Raw genomic sequence first — 18535 nt, forward strand, 5'->3', positions numbered from 1 at the left:
AAAAATACATTCTTTCTTTCTTTCTTTCTTTCTTTCTTTCTTTCTTTCTTTCGTTCTTTCGCTCTTTCTTTCTTTCTTTCTTTCTTTCTTTCTTTCTTTCTTTTTATGACAAATGTGTCAGGGATGCCATCATAGGAAATGAAGAGTTGTAGGAGTCCCTGTAGATCCAAGACAGCCATGATCTACATGGTCTTTATGCAAACTTTTGTTCATTGCTGTAAATCTTTTGTGTTATATGAGTGCAGATTTTAACGCAACACTCACAAAGCTGTTGTTCCATCTGCAACCTGCTGGGGGCGTTAAAGAACACAACTCCAAGCTCTGGAGAGATGAGCCTCTTGGATAAATCATCTGCACAGAGAAAAGAGTGTAAAGACAGAAACCCAGAACAAGCCAATAGGGATCATTTTTTTCGTTATTGCCTGAAATAAAGTTATTATCTCACCTTTGACATCAGTGCTCAGCTCCACCTCGGCCACCTTCCTCTCCAGGAAAGAGACGACACCGGGGAGGTTCTCCGTCCCGACGTGTGTCAATAAAACGGCATCAACTCGGTCGAGGTGGCGGACCAGCTTCCAGAAACAGGCCTGAGAGTCTGAGCCTCCGTCCACCAGCACCGTGAACCCGTTGACGGCAAAGAAGGCACAGTCGCCACGGCCGGCAGGGAACACGTAGCAGCAGGGCCGGGACAGCTTTAGGAAACCCACGGTGGTCGGAGGTGGCAGGAGGTCAAAGGGGGAAGGAGGGCAAACGGTGCCGGAGATGAGAGACGTGAATTCCCCCAGAGCCTCCATGGCAGGCAGCACCTCTGGGGGATTAATGTGGAGAGTTAAGGGACCCTGCAGGGGCTGGTTCCCCAAGAGAGTCTTCCTCCACTGGCCAATGTTCGGGCAGCTGAGGGTCAGGTTGATCTTGGAGGAGGCAGAGCTTTCTTGATCTAGAAACTGAAGAAAGAGAAGTTTCTCAGCATATATTTGTAGGGGGGGGGGTTTGTTGTTGTTAATTTAAAAGAAAAAATGTTTCGCAATCTTTACAGGAAAGTCAAACATTTGCAACTTTATTTTTCATCAACAAGGAAGTGAAAACTATTGTTGAAATGTCCCGTCAGCTCTTTGGTAGCCGGAATTAAGGAATCCTTACTAAAAATGGTACAAATGTTATGTTTATGTAAAAAAGTAGGGCATTGGAAAAAGAACCAGCTAACTGCAAACAGTACATTTTCAAGACAAACTACCGAATATTTATTGGTTCTTGCTTCACAATTGTGAGGATTTGGTGTTTTTCTCTATTTTATATATTAATAAATTGAAGAGATTTGGGGTTTTGTGAAGTAAGTCAACCAAAGCGAGCTAACGGACCCCTAAATTGGGAAATTTTTACACTTTAAACCAAACAAATAATCAAGAAAATAATCAAAAAAAATCTAGAGAAAAAAGTAAAGATCAATCACTGCTCTAAATCTGGGTGTTCATATTAGAGTTTTTATTCCTGCAACGTTGGTTCTGTCAGCTTGAAAACTGAGATTTATAGCTGTGATTGTGCTGAAACACAGTTCTGTCGTGGTACTGGTTCTATATTCAGGTCATTCAGCTACGCAGGTGTTCTTCTCTTCTTCTTAGCTTAAGTTTGTGCATTCAGATCCACATCTTTAAGTTTGAGCATTCCTTCATAAGTGATTTAATACTCCATACAAACACAGACAAGGCGATAAAAACCAGAGGGAGACATCATACCTGCTCTGTAATGATTTGTTTGAGCTGGTGTGGTGAAAACAGTCCTTTGTGAAAGAGCAGGTCTCCACTTTCTTCTTCACTCAGACCCGCCAAGATCAACAGCTTGTGAGCCGATTCCCTGGACAGCAGAGCGAACACCTGACCAGGGCGGGAAAAAAATCAGTCGTTAACGGACGAGCAGTACAGAAGAATTAAATAAATATCACTGAAGAGAGAAAAATGTAGGAGTAAGGCAGGACTCATTAAAGAGTAAAAAAAAAAAGACAGGGAATGTTTCCACAACATTGGCAAACATTACCTGTGAGTTCTAATAATGTTTGTAAAAAATGTTTTGATCTAATGTTCCAGGAACGTATTAAGGATATTTATCATTTGAAGTAATGTTCCTGTGAGCTTAAAAGTTAAATAACATGTTTTAGAGAATGTTTGGAGAATGTTGTCAGATTATGTTACATGATAAGAAAAAAAAAAACATTCAAAAAATGTTTTCTAAATCCTCTAAAGGCATCAGATGACAGAATGTGTTTAAGAAAACGCTCCTGTAATGTAACATATTAACAAATATAGAACATTTTGCCTGCAATGTTCTCTGGATGTTTTGGGGAGGTTGAGGAAGTTCTTCAATAAAATGTTCCCAAAATGTTACACGAGGACAAAGGAAGGGCTTTCTCAATGCTACATTCAAAAAATGTTTGAAGAACATTCCCTTTAAGAAGAACATCATGGGAACAAAAAGCGAAACTTCAACAAAAATGAAACCATTGTTGGAACTTTGCAGAAGTTTCTCAACACTTTTAGAACAAAAACGAAACTTCACAGTGAAAACATAACTAGAGCTGTGCAGAAGTTTCTCAACATTTTTAGAACCAAAAACCATCGAGCTGGGCTGTTTTATGTAATTGTGAATTCATTATCTTACAGTTTTGGCCTTTTGTTTGGACAAAACAAGTCCTTTGAAGACATTATGGAAAATTGTGATGGGTAAGTTTCACTATTTTGTGAGGAACATAAATTGCAGACTTCATATGAATCACATGAAAACACTTCATTTTTTTAAATAACATTATCTGCAGCCATGTGAAAATCATGTTAGTCTGTCAAATCCCTGTTCAAACTGCTTTAAAATATTCTTAAATAACATTTCCAGCTCAGTTTTAGAACAAAACCTGAAATTTAGTTGATTTTTTTATCACTAAACACTTTCTGAAAGATAAAACAAAACTCAAACAATCACACCACTGCCTCACTGTAACCCCTTTACACGTCTTTTATCCCCTTTACCTCTGAATGAACCTGTTCCTGAGACGGACTGATCAGCACCTGAGTGTCCAACACTCTGGTACAGTGGCGCAGACACTTCTGCCCTGAAGACGCAGAGACAGAGAGAGAGAGAAGAAAACAATAGAGAGGAAGAGAAGGACAGACATCCAAAGGGAAGCAGGAACAGGAGATGTGGAAAGTCAGAGCTGAGTGAAACAAGCCGACAGATCCGAGGAGCCCCGAGCGACCGGGAAGGGAGCCGAATGCGAAAGTGAACTGGGATAACCGGACGGCTTATAGACTCACTGAGCGGAGAAGAGGAAGGAAGAAGAGTGGAACAGCTGAGTCGGTTAGACTGTCTGAAGACGAGATGCCAAGTTTGCTCAATCTGCAAAGGAAATCCAGTCTGAGGGGAAGTGCATGAATGTCCGAGGATACAGAGACAGACAGCCGACCAGAAAATAATGACCCAAATATGAAGAAAAGTTTCTTTGTCCCCATGTAAACAAAGGCAAACAAGCAGCCATTCTTCCAACTGGATATTTCAGTGAATTACATCTTTCCCTTTGTGTCTTGTGATGTGATGGTATGCACAAGCTGAAATGTGCACACTGTGATTCTACGTTTATAGATACAGTTCAGCATTTTGGAGAATATGCTGATTCCTTTCCTTTTCCATCAGTATCCCTCTAATTTCATTACATTAAACATGAAGCTTAGCATTAGCATTAACTTAGCATTAAGACTGGAATGAGCAGAACAACTGACCTCTTTGTTAAGGTGACACAATCAGTCTTTTGGTACCTCAAAAGCTCACAATTTGGTATTTTCATTGTTTAATCTTAACACAAAGTAAAGGGACATTTTTATGGAGACTGATATGCCAGACAAGCGGCCATTTGATTTTCTAAAAGTTGATAACAACTATTACTCATTTAGGAGACGGATAGCAGATATTTGGATTGGATTTATATTTGCAGCAAAATTTTGGTGTCAAATTTTCAAATGACTCCAACACAAAGCTTTGTTGAAATGCGTTTGTGTGTTACATTTATACATGTTTTATTAAAGGAGTTTTCAAGATCCATCCGTCAGCGTTGACAGGCTGTTACTGCACACATGGTTTAGAAATTCATTTGTTTTTTCAGGAATCTTTTCTTCTTTTATTTTAAAAATAACAACACCAATGCTTGGACAAATGCTGACTATTGGATTTGATATTCAACCGGGCCAATAATCCATCGACGCCTGTTCCGGTCTATTTCTAGGCCGGGAGCAGTGACTTCCTGGAGTGAAAACTCAATGTGCCGTTTGAACAATTTGAATAAAAAGAATGCAAATAGTGAGCTTGACAGATAACGTTGGGTGTATTTTGTCACACCCAAGACAACTATTCTCTCTGCTTTGGGGCTTTGTGTCGAGCTCGGTTAACCAGCTGCTGGTTTCAGCTGCATATTCACTGTGAAGGCATGACGGCGATATCGATCTTTTCATCTAACTTTTGGCAGCAATGTGAAAAAATGCATTTCCCAAAATGCATCCCCATCACTGCACTCTCCATCTCACAGAAAATGTCAAATCCCTCCATTTTGGAAAACCTTGACAGCCAAAATAACACGTAAGCTCTTATTAAGAACAGCTTTCACTGCAGTATTTACCAGAACAGGCAACCTTTCTGTGTGCCACTTTGTCCTCGTTTGAAAGAGAAATGTCTGCTCCCTGACTGTGTTCATCACCCCACAGCTCGGCTGTAACACGACTGACTGACACTGATGTTTGTCTGCCTGTTTTTCTACCATTTTGTTCAGTTGCCTTCTGCATACTAAAAGGATCTAGAGACAGAAAGAGAGGTGGCACCACTCGGCTGCAGGTTTCTATTGTTTTCTGTCCTGAGGTCCCACCCTTGTTACTCTAACTGCTCCTCCACTTTCCTTCCTTCCTTCCTCTGGGCTGAGGTGGAGTGTTACCATGGAGATGGGGGCTTTCTGAGGGGTCAAAGAGTTTGGGGCAAGAAGGATCATGTATCCTCTTAACATTCACCCCCATTTTTACTAAAAAAAAAGACTGAAAGCTCGGTGAAAACAGTGAAAGTAGTCTGCGGCACACAGCCATTCAACAAGTATGACAGAGAAGGTAAGAAACCAGCGTCAAAGGAACTAAGTAAGAAGCTGAATCATCACGCTTTGTTCTGTGAAACGACGCATTGTTGGGGGCCAACACCATTAGAAATACAGTTTTTGCACGGCTCATATTCGGACCAGTGAGTGTTGAGAGGATAAATTAACGCAAGAATTTCTTACCCGCACCTTTAAAGGACGCCGTGTGGTGGGAGAGGAACTCTTGTAGGTACAGGTTCAGGTTACAGGATTTTAAGTCCACGTCCCATGACCGAATACCTGACGGCATGAAGGTGCATGATGTCAAATAAAGTGCAACGTCGTAAACAACCCACATCCCAAACTAAAAAAATATGTAAAGGTTGTAACGCACAAATGTCATCACTGTTGGTAACACTCCCTTACACAGCACCTTTTATTTACATAGTACTTTTATACTTTACATATAATATTTTATTTAGAATTTTGTAGATTTAGATTTCTATATTTATTGCCCGTCTTCTTCTTGTTGTTGAGCACCACAGTTTCATTCACCATGTCAGACTCCTTGTGTGTTCGAGCTCACTTGGCAATAAAAGCTTCCTGTATTCTGTAACACTCATTAAGCTGTACATGTCCATACGTAAATTGCATATTGTGTTTATGAGACCTTTATTGTTTATTCTGAGCTTTACTGTACTATTGTCATTCATGTCCTGCTTCTTTTGTTCCTAATCTATATCCAGCTGCTGTAACATGTAAATTTATCCAGTGAAGAATCAATAGAGTGCATCTTAAACAACAGAATACATGTGCTTAACTCTTTTTTTCTTCTTCATTTTTTGCACATACAGATCATGTGGTACAAACACTGTGGCTTCTATTATAACACACCCTAATACATCTGTAAGCAGTCTGTTGCCTGTAGTTTTAGCTGCTTTACACACTATTTGCTGCCTAAAAGTTAACCTTATAAACATACTATGACCATTTCAAAATTCTAAAAAGCCCTCCACTTAAAGAGGTTCTTCTATTGTGATGAAAAAAATAGTTTATCAACCTTTTTTGTGTAAATATGGGCTCAGTATGTTCTTGGTGTGTATGTACGTTGGGTAATTTTGCACCAAACACATGATATAATGCATGCAAACTAAAAAAGCAAATCGAACTCAGATATAACCAAAGGATCAGGCGCTCTTTCATGGGTTGAAAGGACACTTTATGCACTTTTTAAGGTAAATGAATCATGGGATTAAATCTACAAGACGATTAAATGAGTCCATTAATGATCAATTTGGCAAATAGTTGCTGTTTTACCTGCTCAGATGAGATGATTTGATGTTTTTCCTTCACACACACTAAAACAAACTGAACATTTTTTGGGTTTGGACGATGAAGGGGAGTTGAAGATGCATTTGTCTGACATTTTGTAGACAAAACTATCAAAAAAAATAACAAACTGATCATGAAAATAAATGTTTAATTGCAAACACATATGAGCTTTCATAAAAAATGCACTGCCAAAAAGCTGAAAACAGGCGTGTTTTTCTCTGCTCATGAAAACTTGATGACATTTTGGAGGCTTTCAGCAGACAGTAATGAAATGTTAATTGGCCCAGTTAGCTGTACTGCTAAACACCTTTCTGTCTTCATTTGTTTTTCTGCTATCTATCTTTGCACCCCTGCTTTAATTTCCCTATCTGACCTGCTTTGCATGAATTACATGCACTTCAATGCACCTTCCTTATTTACATCTACAGCCAGCACAGCAGTACAACACAGAGTGTGACGGATCATTGTGGCCATGCACTGTCTACTACCTACAGTGTCTCTGTACGCACAGTGACTGCTGCACAGAAACGCACAAAGGTTAATGGACCATCGCTCACAAGTGTCTGTGTGTTGACTGAACACCTCCTGCAACATTCCCACAAAAGCTTACGTAACGACAAACCGAGGCACAAAGACAAACCGGCAGCTCCAGACTGCTTTTAATTACAATGTGCCCGGAGGGACGAGGTGGTGCTGATGGTGGTGGAGCATCGCCAGATGACGCATCCTCGGTCAGTAGGGTGGATGTGAGAAAATTACATAAACACTGCAATGTGGTCAGTGTACCAGCCCCCCTCTGATTATTTCAGCGACGAGAACTTGCAGACATCTGATTTTTTTGTTTTTATAAATTGGAAAAATGGCATAGCTGGAAGAACTGGGTGGAGATAATAAAATAAAGAAACCCTACCTCGTTCAATGTCCCTGCTGATGTGGTCCGTCTGTCTGAGGCGAGCCGTCCGTCCGATAATGATGAGCAGGGAGTATTTGTGGAGGCAGAAGTCGAGGTTTGCGGTCGCAGCGCGCCTCGGCTCCTCCTGGACCTCCCTCTCCAGCACCCGGCTGGACGCCATGTTGGAAAACTTGCGCTTGGATGTGATGTCATTGACAAAAAGAAAAAAAGAAAAAAAAAAAAAAAAGGCTGACAGCGCCTCTGATATTACAGGGAGATGACAGCTGCTGCGCTGGAATGCAGTCGTGCATCAGAGGATGTATAAGATGAGGCTGAATTATTGATGACACGTGGCGAAGGGATCGATAAATATTTTTATTAATCGTCCTCCCTTAAGTCTGGAGGAGAAATTTAATCAAAGCGAATTACCAACAAGTGATGTTTATGAAAAAATGAAATCCAGCTGCTCGTTGGTGATGCATGTCTAATAAATTATTAAACCAACCTTTGTAACAGTTGTGGACACAGAACAGGGTTTAAAAGTTAGACTCATTTATTGACCTTTTCATCTTACAAATAAATCTTTTCCATAAACAGAAACAACAACAACAAACTGAAAAAAAAAACAGCATTTAAGATCAAAACTACATTCAGAAAGTACAAGTAGCCACAATCCCACCCATATCACTCCTCCCGTGACATGAACAGAGAACATTCAGAACAGTCGAGGTTAAAAGAAAAATGTCACATTTTACATCGTATTTTAGTTTTTTTTTCTACAGAGACAACAACAGTAGCAGGCCTCCCTGTCATGTTTCACATTCATCATTTTTTACCACTTCAAACTCCGGTGTCATTTCTTCCACTTCTATTGCCTTTTTTTTTTCTCTCCTTTACAAACATTTGAGAACATAGAAGTTACAGGAAGTCCCTCGAGGACAGCTGCACAGGGTGCCGATACGCGCACCTTTACGCACGGCGCACGGTTCCCCTGCGTCACACTGAAAAGATAACATTAAATTATCATTACACTGCAAAGTCATACAGACAAAACTTACCAAAAGACTAAATACAAATAAAATCCTAAAAGGTAATTACAGGGTTTTGAACCACAGAGAACATCACTAAAAAGTGTCTGTATGTTATGTATATTAGCAAAATTAGAGACACTTCATTTCTTCATTGCAAAAAAATGAAATTTTACCATTTAACTGAATTTTACTTTTCTTATAACAATTTGCTCCTATTTTACAGATTTTCCATGTTTAGTGAAATTACAGATAATAATTAGTAAAATCACAAAGAAGTATTGATTTACCTTAATTTAACTGTATAAACATTCAGAAGCTGTAAATAATGTTCACATCAAAACTTCATATTTTTATAAACGGTAATTCCTTCCTTTAAAATGTGTGACTGTAAATTACACTATTTTTACTGCATTAAAATCAGAAAAAAAATATTGTTTTACAGATGTTTGCCTTTATTTGAAATAAAATGTGTTTTCCAGTTAAATTACAGATATAGTAATATTTAGTAAAATTAGTAAAACAGTTTTTTAATCATATATTTGCATGTTGACTGTAAAAAATGAAAAATAAATAAATCACAGACACAAAAACTGTACATAACATCCACATCAGAAATCTGTAATTTTACAATATATGCCTGTAAAATTACAGTTTTAATATTCTACAAAAAAAATGTTTACATTATTTTACAGATACTTGTCGTTTATGTCACTTTTTTGTGTGTTGATAAATTCGTCCTGAAGTGTTGTCAGAAACACAGTATTTCTTATTTGGTTTACTTACCGAAGGCAGCCAGCCCAGCTTTTTCTCTAAGGGCATCTCTTTGCTCCTCAGCTTCTCCAGAACTTCTTGCAGCGCGTCAATCTGCACAGAAAAACAAATGCGAGAAGTTAAGCAGGTAAAAATAGACAAAACGAGTCTGTTTTGGAGACAAACTATCCATGTAGCTACTTAAAGTTCTGGCAACAGTATTACTGTAAAATCTCCACTGATTGTGGCTTAGAACAAGGATAACTTTTCCAACCATACAGCTACATAAAACCTCTCACCAGGTCTTTCTCTTGCTGATTTTTTAGGGGGAAATCCAACGAGCGCGTCTCCAGTGAGGAGTCCTCTGCGCGAACGAGCCACAGGGACGCGCAGCAGCAGGTGACGGCGAGGAGGAGAGTCCGTGCGCTGACCATGGTGCCTGAACAGGACGAGTCCTTCTCTTCTTCTGGGGGGGAAAAAAAGCTTCCTGGACGTGTGGCGGCTTTGGGGGTCTCCTGTCCAAAAACAAGCTGTCTTTATAGGCGCTGTTGACATCAGCCAGCCTCTGAAATATTCATGGGAGCTTTGACTGGTCAGCACCTTGTGTGTCTTTAACAGGAAGGTTGAAGGTTGATGGTTAAAGGTGGAGTTATATTTGATAAAACACATTTGTTGAAGTAATCTATAGGCTGAGTAGAAATCCAACTCTTTTCCTTGAGTGTTTTTTGTTCCAGTTGGGCCACAGATCCCAGTGAATTCTCACCAAAAGGGCCTTTTTTTAATCCTAATGTATGCCTTATTGTTTGCACATTGAGTCTTTTCACTCAAACATACATGTGAGTCACTGATGAGTCGGCTTGATGTGTCACAATCAGTCACCACAAATACATAAAAGCCTCACTGAACAAAAACTCTGAATCTGTCAAATCCAGATGACAAAATAATTGCACTGTTTGTCTGAAATATGAAATAAAATTCACTTATGAACCATGTTTTTTTTATGTGTGCTGGTCTACTCTGCCCATCTTCTTATGTCGCTGCTGTTCAATAAAGCCCAAGTCAGCCCTCAGGTTAACCCACGCTGACACCAATCTGTTATCAAGATCCAATTTCCTTTTGTAGGAATAACCCTCACCCTCAAAGGTACACGCGTGTGGCTGCCGGGCTTCTGTTTAAACATGTCAGAGATCCCACATCACCGATCTATCACCCTGAGAGGCCGTTCATCCTCCCCGCAGGTCGTGATCTCCTCCTCTGTCTCCTGAAAATGACAGATTAAAAACAGGGCAGCGGTCAATACATCTAAGGCTTATGGCTCATTCAGGTTGGATTAATGCAATGGGAAAATATAGTTAAAAAGTGTGTTTTTTAATGTATTATTTTAACACATTCATACACTAAAACTGAAAAACAGTCTATGACACTGACATGACAGATGCATAGTGTCACTGCTGATCATAAGAAAAGAATACAATAAACTGACTTGCCTTTAAAACAGCACCAGTTGTCATCAGCTTTTCAAGCTACTTGGCAGGTAGCTTGTTCCAGATATCTTGGAAAATTCGCCACAAGGCTTCTGTGATCTCAGAGGCTCCTGAGATCAGTGCTGCGTGGAGGTTTACCATCTGTTGCAGCTCTCCTTCTTCTGCTTCTCGCTGAAAACAATTCTGTATGCTTCAGTTATATGTTTGGAATAGCTGCTGCAGATTGCATTTAGGAACAAGCTGGATGTGAATCTAAACATGTAAAACAGTTGCAACATAATGCATGTAGCAAAATTAAAAAAGAGGAAAATGTTCACTTTTCATTGTGTTTAATGTGCAGAAAATGACCCAGAGTGAAGCTGGAATTTTGCACAGCAGTTACAAAATAATAGACTGTCTGTGGATATTTAATCTATTCACAGTATTAGATGTTATTACCAAGGATGGAAAAATAGATTTTTACCTGAATTGGATGATATATAATTCACATTACAGACACCAGGTTTCAAGGGGCTAACATTTTTAAATGATTGATGGAAAAATCCTGAGGATTGTTTTTCTGCTTCTCCAGGCGGCTAATAGTCTGTGAGAATGGGAGTTCTTAGAGGGAGACGCTGCTGATGCAGGAAGTTACACTCACGCCACAGAGAGCTTCACTCCTATGATGGATAAGAGGGAAAAAAGAGTGATACAGTCCTATGCAAGGTACTGCAAATCATCTAGAACAGAGAGAACCAGCCCCTCCATAGGTAGTGTGATAAGAAGAATATAAATACTGACAGTCATTTTACTTCAACCCCTTGTCTTGAGAGTGGTGATTCTTTTTCACCCCTAATGACCAACCATAAAATGATCAATACCTCACTGCAAATGCAGATTGTCATTCCCTAAAATGATTTCCATGGTGACTCGAGCACTTTCCTGATGAGATCCAGCTTCTTTACTTCTCTCGTGAGCCTGTTATTGGTTTACACTTACTCAGTAAGGAGAGGCAGTCCTGACCTAAAACATGCTGTAGCTGCAGCACATTTTAATAATCCCTCCCTAGTTTGGGATCTCATAGCACGTACTGCTTTGGTTTATCTTTTGTCAGCAACACACAGTGTGTACTGCAGTATTCTAATCATATTCTAAACTAGTACTGTTCCTGGCTTTGGGTTACTTCATTATTTACCTCTTTCATGTGCATATATTGTTACTTTAGTCTAATTTATAACATATTGTTAAATGGGATTGCTATAGTATTATTTTGTCACACTCTCAAACAAAAATACAAACTTTAATACTTAAAACACAAGTCAAAGAGTCTGTTTTTACTTACAAATTATCTCACCAGCAGCTCACGTACAGGCGGTTGTTTATGAATATTAAGCCGGTTTTTGTTTATCATCCTCCAGAATATCAACTGTGATGCAGAATTTTTATGACCACCACATTCACTGAATAATTCAAAATGTTTCTAATACACTTGAGAAGAGGAAAATGAGCAGAGGCAGTGATCTGCAGTCCACTTGTCAGTTTATTACACTACACGGGAATTACAAACAAACAGAGCTGGTCTTGAGAGCAACAGAAATGTCACAGAATACATTTACTTTAAGAAAATTCTTTGCTCTGTCCATTGTGTGTCAGAGGCCCATCGATGTATCATAATTGCCTGAATCTCATACAATTTCTGTTCATCATATTTTGTCTAATAAGGATAATGATAACTTTTTTTTCATCTAGCACATTTAAAAAAAACAAAGCTGCAAAGTATTTTAAAAGAAAACAAACGTCAAATTAGACAATAAGATCCTAAGCAGGCACTATAACCTAAAATAATAGTTCAGTCAAGATGTATTTTAAAAACACACACACACACACACACAAACAATGTTTTTTAACCTTGTGTTTTTTTGTTTTTACTGATTGATTACATATTTCCATATGCATATTACATGAAGGCAAACAGATAGTTCAAATGGCCTAAACGTTGATAAATAGATGATAATGTATTTGTTTAAGAAGTTCTTCATTTCATTAATCTTCACTTTTACCAACACTTAGTTGTGTTTTTATAGCCTATATTTCCCTCTGGCTGAGCGTTTGCTCTTCTCCTTCATCTTATACGCCTTCACAGAAAATGTTGTTGTAGGAACTAACGTTTTCCGCTCGGGGGCAGCAGCACGGTTTGACAGACGGAAACTAATAAGTGTTGCACCCGGAAGTTTACACTGCAACGTACTAGCAGCAGTGTTTTGGATTAGCTTAGTCGGTTTCTTCCAACGTTTCTTTCTCTGCGGCGCCTTTCTAGCCAAAGCAACAATGTCTGAAAGAAAAGTCTTGAATGTAAGTCTACGAACGACCAATTTAATGTTGGTTTAATTTAAAATAGTTACCCACAGCGTATGCGCTGAAGTAACTAAGTAAGCTAACGTTAGCATTGTAGCTAACTGAGGTGTTTCTAACAGTTTGTAATGTTGCTTAGCTAATAGCTTTGATATTATCAATCATACTGGACTTACAGAAAATACTTATGTTAGCTTCAAATCTTACAAACTGTATTGTTTACGTGCTTCTACGTTACTGCTAGCTTTGCTTACAGTTGCCGACTTCACGTGCTTTACTCTCCACAGAAATACTACCCTCCGGATTTCGATCCGTCCAAAATCCCCAAGCTTAAACTCCCCAAAGATCGTCAGTATGTGGTCAGATTGATGGCTCCATTCAATATGAGGTATGTTTGTCTCACCAGTGTCTGACAGTAGCCATTTTCAGAGATGGGACGTGGAACATTGCTTGCTTCATATATTCATCCGTTAAAGTGACGGCATTCTAGTCATCCATATGCTCATTCATTCACTCCGTTAATGTTCCTCACGGCCGAATTGCCGGAGAGAGCCGCGGTAAGAACGCGATAGTTGTCAATCACGCGAGACATGATACACATACATCAAGTGATGTATAGTGCATAATATCAAACATGACATCACTATTTGTGAGGCTTAAAAATCTGTTAGTTTCCACTTTTGTCCCAGTGAAATTTTCTTGCGGCTATTTCATTTTGTGGCCTAATAGATTTGAAGTTGTCAAGCAAAGTGAGTGAGGAAGGCGGGTTGTGATTCGGCACACGGACTTTTGCTTTCAGTGATGTTTTTGGATGAATATTGGTGCTGAAATGTGGCAAACGTATTCCCTAAATCACTACACACAACTCAAAATACCATTGCCTTTACATACTTGTCATATTTGTTAATGTGGTGCTGCAGATTAGATGAGCTTAGATGAAAGTGATATGGAAATGTTACGAGGTATGCATGGATGAGATGCTTCATACAAAGTCATCCTCTCTAAACTCATAATGCTGTCTTTGTATTTTTTGCGTTGTCTGTGAAAGCAAGGCTCAGGTGAAACTCTCTTTTTAAATGGCGATCGTGACTAATTTCAGGTTGAGTTTGATTTAGCCAAAGAGATAATGTGTTAAAATGAGAAGATTGATTTCTGAAACGGTCCCAAGATGTTGAAAGATTAATCTGTCTGGTCTCATTGCTGCTTTTTCAGATAGTATTGGGTGTTTGAATTAATATATCCAGGTCTTGTTTGGTTTGTTTCATGTGAAGGAAAATTTAGTTTCTTACATTTTGCTTATTTGTATAATAGAACTGGGGCTGGTTCTTGGTGACAGATAATTTTCTGCCTCTGTAAATGAGTTCTGTAGCTTTGGTGTCGTCATCATTGCTTCTCTGTTCATTTGCAGGTGTAAAACATGTGGCGAGTACATCTACAAGGGAAAGAAGTTCAATGCACGTAAAGAGACTGTTCAGAATGAGTTGTACATGGGACTGCCAATCTTCCGTTTCTACATCAAATGTACTCGGTGTCTTGCTGAGATTACATTTAAGGTGAGTGTGAATGCTTTGACTATCACAGAATTGTGTGATGCTGTTACTGTGTTTGTGTGGTTTTCTGGCGGAGACATCTCTAGTGTTATAGAAAAATTTCTCACACTTTATTATCTGTTGTTGATTTTATAGACTGACCCAGAGAACACAGACTATGCAATGGAGCATGGTGCAACGCGAAACTTCCAGGCAGAGAAACTTATTGAGGAAGAGGAGAAGAGAATCCAAGAGGAGAGGGAAGAAGAGGAACTCAACAACCCCATGAAGGTCAGTGTTTAAGTAATTTACTGGTTTCTTTTTTAGTTAAATTCTCACTAGGAATGAAGCATTAATGGTTGTCTAAACCTCAACCAGGTGTTGGAGAACCGCACAAAGGATTCCAAGATGGAGATGGAGGTTCTGGAGAACCTCCAGGAGCTGAAGGAGCTGAACCAGAGGCAGGCTCAGGTGGACTACGAGGGAATGATCAGCCAGTACAGAGAGCTTGAGAAAAGAGAGAAGGAAAGAGAGAAAGAAGAAGATGAACGTGAAACAAAGTAAGTGTGAACGTTTTGCAAAAAAAAAAAAAATGACACAATGGTTAAACTGTATTATGTCACGTCTGCTGCACAATTAAGTTAGTGCTTAGATAGATTATTGCATAAATAAATGTTAACTGTGACTTTTGCCTGTGTGCTCAAATGTTGTTTTTTACATGTTCTAATAATCTGTGTAAATTCTGAGGAATAGTCAATAAATTAGTGTGGCTTGTTTCACAGAGAGATGTTGGACCGAGCCCTTGTGAAAAGACTCAGAGACTCCGACTCTGATTCAGAAAGCGAAGAGGAGAGCAGCAGCGCACAATCAATGACGTCCAGCTCAGACAAACCAACAGACATCCTCACTACTGACAAACCACCTGAGGCACAGGTGTGTATAACCACTCACATTCAGGAGTGATTGGGTTCAAATGTCTAATATTTGTCAAGGTTCTTTGATCATAATCCTTAAGATTTCAGTCCTGTCACTTCCAACTCTTCTTCTAACTGTGGCTGTGCCTTTTTGTTCCTGTAATCCCTGCAATATTTAAAAATCATCCGCTTTCAAAACTACACAGACTTAAAAAAAGGACTATGTATTGTTTTGTAGTTTTTTTTTTGGCAAATATCTTTTGGCATTAGCCCTAAACTTTGTGATAAGTATGCAGGACTCTGTTTTCACGTATCTGCCAACCTGACAGCCAGGTGTAGCCTGTCCAGTGTGCTAAGGCCAAGCTCATTTTGGTATTTTTGTGGCCAGGTAACCCTTTGAATGTGGGGTGGGATCAGAAAAACACATTATTATACATTATAGCTAGGGTTGTTAGAGGTTTTGGCAACTGTGGTCGACCACATTCACCACTTTTATCCCCTTAAATACAGAACTGTCCTTGTCACAAACACACTGACAGTTTTAATGACACTGACTTTCAAATCCGGTGCCAAGTTTCTCCCAAAAGAAACTCATTGTTGTCTCTTATTACAGAGTTTCAAATGAAGAACAGCAGCCCAAATATACTGCCAAGAGCAGATTATGTCTTCTAAACTGAATCCAGTTTTAATTTCTATTCGGACATCAAATTATCAAATCAAATCAAGTCAAGTTTATTGTCATTTTGCTGTACATACACAGTGGTACAGGCAAGATGAGAGAGAGTGTTTCTACAGGAACCAATAACTTAAAGCAATTTAAATAAACAAGTGTTTGCATATCTGGATCAGCAGTTCAGCATCTGACAGCTTCTGGAATGAAGCTGTTGCTCATTCTGGAGGTTCTTCCTTTAATGCTCCGAAAATGTTTGCCTGATGGCAGCAGTTCAAACAGTTTATGAAGAGAGTGTGAGGAGTCCGTGACAATGTTCAGTGTCCTGCTCCTGCAGCAGCTCTGGAAAAGTTCTTGGACAGAGATGAGGGAAACTCCAATGACATGTTGAAGATCCTATAGCCAACATGTTTTCCATGTGTAACAATGTTTTATTTGTTTTGTTTTGTTTGTCATAATGCATTTATCCCCTCTATAAATCCAAGGAAATCTAAGTTTCATGTGAGAGTGGCAGAGTTCACCACTAACAACATAAATACAATGAGTGGTGATTGCTGAAAAACACTGAACAGGTTTCTAAAAGCTTCCCTGTACTCTGGCAGATACTAAAAAACTAAACAGAAGCCATGTTGTGAGCAGGAAATAGTAGATTGTCTCATGCTGTTTTTCTACAGGGAGCCTCAGCTGCAGGAGTGAAGAGAGCCAAGACGGAGAGCTGGGAGAGGAGTGTCGGGACGCTGGGCAGTAAAGGAGCGCTCGGCTCCCTGGTCGTACGAAAGAAAACTGCAGTGACGGTCAGCAAACCCAGTCCAGTGGTGACGACTGCTGCTCCCACCTCTCAGTCAGGTAACACATCTCTTACAGTTTATTAGTGATTTTTGAAGTCTGAGGTATTATATCCTTTATTTGTGTTTGATATTTAATAGTCCTGCTTGTTCTTTAATCAAAAGTTTGCTTTTGATTCAGAACTCATTGTTTATCTTGCTTTACAGATTCAAAGGCACCGACGGCCAACTCCACTAATGCGTCTAAACCCGTCGCCACACAGAACGGCTCGTCATCTCTCAGCCTGCTGGGGGCGTATTCAGACAGTGACAGCAATGACAGCGAATGAGGAGAAGATGACATGAGTGACTGACACGCAATTATATAAGTGGTGCAGAAAGGAACATAATGATATGGGTCTTTCTGTAATATTGTACAGAAAATGAAATCCTGTATGAACCAGTTAGTGGGTGTTGGTGGGTGGTTGTTAGCAGAGATCCTATTGTCAGCAGCCCAAATCCAGTAAAACAAGAACAATTTTAGAAGATCCACTGAAAAATAAACCTGTTTTTCTTGAGACTTTAACCTTGAAAAATATGTTTGAATCTATGAGGCAAATCTGCCCTGTGAAAGTGTCCGCTGTATATTTTAGTGTTTATTAAAATCTGTTTACTCCTTTGCACCTGACATGTTTTGATGACATTTTTCTTACGTCTAACAGTGTGATTTTTGCGATGCTCATATTAGTGTTCCTCTAAAGAAGAGGACATGTTTAGATCAAAAAAGCAAGAGTATAAGCATGTGTTAAATACAAACTAATCTGAGTACTTGAGCTTATGTAAAAGCATTTCCAAGGGTGTTTTCTTAACATTAATGCAATTGTGGCCTTTTTTAGACACTAAATGTTTGGTTTTCCTGTGATAGTGTTTGTGCTGCACATGCAAATGTATTGATCAGTACAGAATAACTTGCATTTTCTCAAATAATAATAAGTACACTTTTGAGGTACAAGTATTTTCACTTTATGCTATTTTGCACTTCCTATGCAAAGTATTTCAACATTCCTGACACTGCATGAAATACTGGAAGCAGCTGTAGCTCAAGTTAGACGCCACAGTTAAGGTGAATGCACTGTTTGCACACCGTCACAGGGAAATACATAAGCGGAACGTTGCCACAACCATTACAACTCAAAGTCTTTTGTTATATTTGGAGACGAGACATTTAATGATTATTAGCCAGCAAGTGTTTTCAGTTCATTCATAGTGAGTCTTTCAGAGTCACTTAGCACTAAGTGTTTTCAAAGCCTAGTTTTTGTTTCACAAGTTTCTGAGAGTTCCTGTAACATGTTTGGCTGTCATGGAGGAAATAATTCCAAGTCGACTGATGCCAGCAGAAATGGAGAAGACAGAAACTTCCAAGCACCCAAAAGTTCCAGCTTTTACAGATGATGACCTCGGAATCTAAAAATGCTAATACTACAAAAAATAAATGCAAGAGATGTTTCAGCTGTTTGCCACAATCTGCAAGTGAGGAGTTTGAAGCTTTGCAGCACAAAAAGCCATCTCATAGTTTTAAATGCAGGGAGAAAAAAAATGCATTTAACATGATTTTGATATTGTACAATGTGCAACGCTGGAGCTGCATGTGTGAGACAACAAGATTGCATGTGTGGATTTGGCAGCTTGCCATTTCTCTGCGGCTTTTAATGTCGACACAACAAAAATATGCGACCACTCCCCTTTAAG

The 18535-nt window shown here is 39.2% G+C and overlaps 3 protein-coding genes across 3 annotated transcripts; 1 reads left to right on the forward strand and 2 right to left on the reverse strand.

Annotated features, from left to right (window-relative positions):
- Window positions 1-264: 264 nt before the first annotated feature.
- On the reverse strand, window positions 265-7494 carry LOC103374812 (electromotor neuron-associated protein 1-like; the record flags this gene model as incomplete). The annotated part of the gene is made up of 6 exons (XM_008304962.1): window positions 7332-7494; window positions 5300-5389; window positions 3015-3097; window positions 1734-1871; window positions 446-944; window positions 265-351 (listed from the first exon to the last, which is right to left on the reverse strand). Coding segments are annotated over exons 1-6 (1060 nt in total), but the record flags the coding sequence as incomplete, so codon positions are not given.
- A 712-nt stretch (window positions 7495-8206) lies between these two features.
- On the reverse strand, window positions 8207-9528 carry LOC103374809 (cocaine- and amphetamine-regulated transcript protein-like). Its single transcript, XM_008304959.1, has 3 exons — window positions 9394-9528; window positions 9128-9208; window positions 8207-8314 (listed from the first exon to the last, which is right to left on the reverse strand). The coding sequence occupies exons 1-3, from the start codon at window positions 9526-9528 to the stop codon at window positions 8207-8209; spliced, it is 324 nt and encodes a 107-aa protein (XP_008303181.1).
- Window positions 9529-12773: 3245 nt separating this feature from the next.
- yju2 (YJU2 splicing factor homolog) lies at window positions 12774-17474 on the forward strand. The gene is made up of 8 exons (XM_008304960.1): window positions 12774-12909; window positions 13197-13297; window positions 14318-14462; window positions 14595-14729; window positions 14817-14998; window positions 15221-15371; window positions 16697-16868; window positions 17015-17474. The coding sequence occupies exons 1-8, from the start codon at window positions 12886-12888 to the stop codon at window positions 17134-17136; spliced, it is 1032 nt and encodes a 343-aa protein (XP_008303182.1). The 5' UTR covers window positions 12774-12885; the 3' UTR covers window positions 17137-17474.
- The last annotated feature ends 1061 nt before the right edge of the window (window positions 17475-18535 follow it).

This window comes from Stegastes partitus, unplaced genomic scaffold (assembly GCF_000690725.1).
Source record: "Stegastes partitus isolate 25-593 unplaced genomic scaffold, Stegastes_partitus-1.0.2 Scaffold2365, whole genome shotgun sequence".
NCBI classification, from domain to species: domain Eukaryota; kingdom Metazoa; phylum Chordata; class Actinopteri; family Pomacentridae; genus Stegastes; species Stegastes partitus.

What these genes read in the sequence shown, in the direction of transcription:
- yju2 (XM_008304960.1), top strand. Translation starts at nt 12,886, where the DNA reads ATGTCTGAAAGAAAAGTCTTGAAT. An exon ending in AACTCAACAACCCCATGAAG is followed by an intron (nt 14,730 to 14,816) that starts GTCAGTGTTTAA and finishes AACCTCAACCAG; the next exon opens with GTGTTGGAGAACCGCACAAA. An exon ending in TGCTCCCACCTCTCAGTCAG is followed by an intron (nt 16,869 to 17,014) that starts GTAACACATCTC and finishes CTTGCTTTACAG; the next exon opens with ATTCAAAGGCACCGACGGCC.
- LOC103374809 (XM_008304959.1), bottom strand. Translation starts at nt 9,528, where the DNA reads ATGGTCAGCGCACGGACTCTCCTCCTCGCCGTCACCTGCTGCTGCGCG. An exon ending in ATCAGCAAGAGAAAGACCTG is followed by an intron (nt 9,209 to 9,393) that starts GTGAGAGGTTTT and finishes TTTTCTGTGCAG; the next exon opens with ATTGACGCGCTGCAAGAAGT. An exon ending in AGCTGGGCTGGCTGCCTTCG is followed by an intron (nt 8,315 to 9,127) that starts GTAAGTAAACCA and finishes TTATCTTTTCAG; the next exon opens with TGTGACGCAGGGGAACCGTG.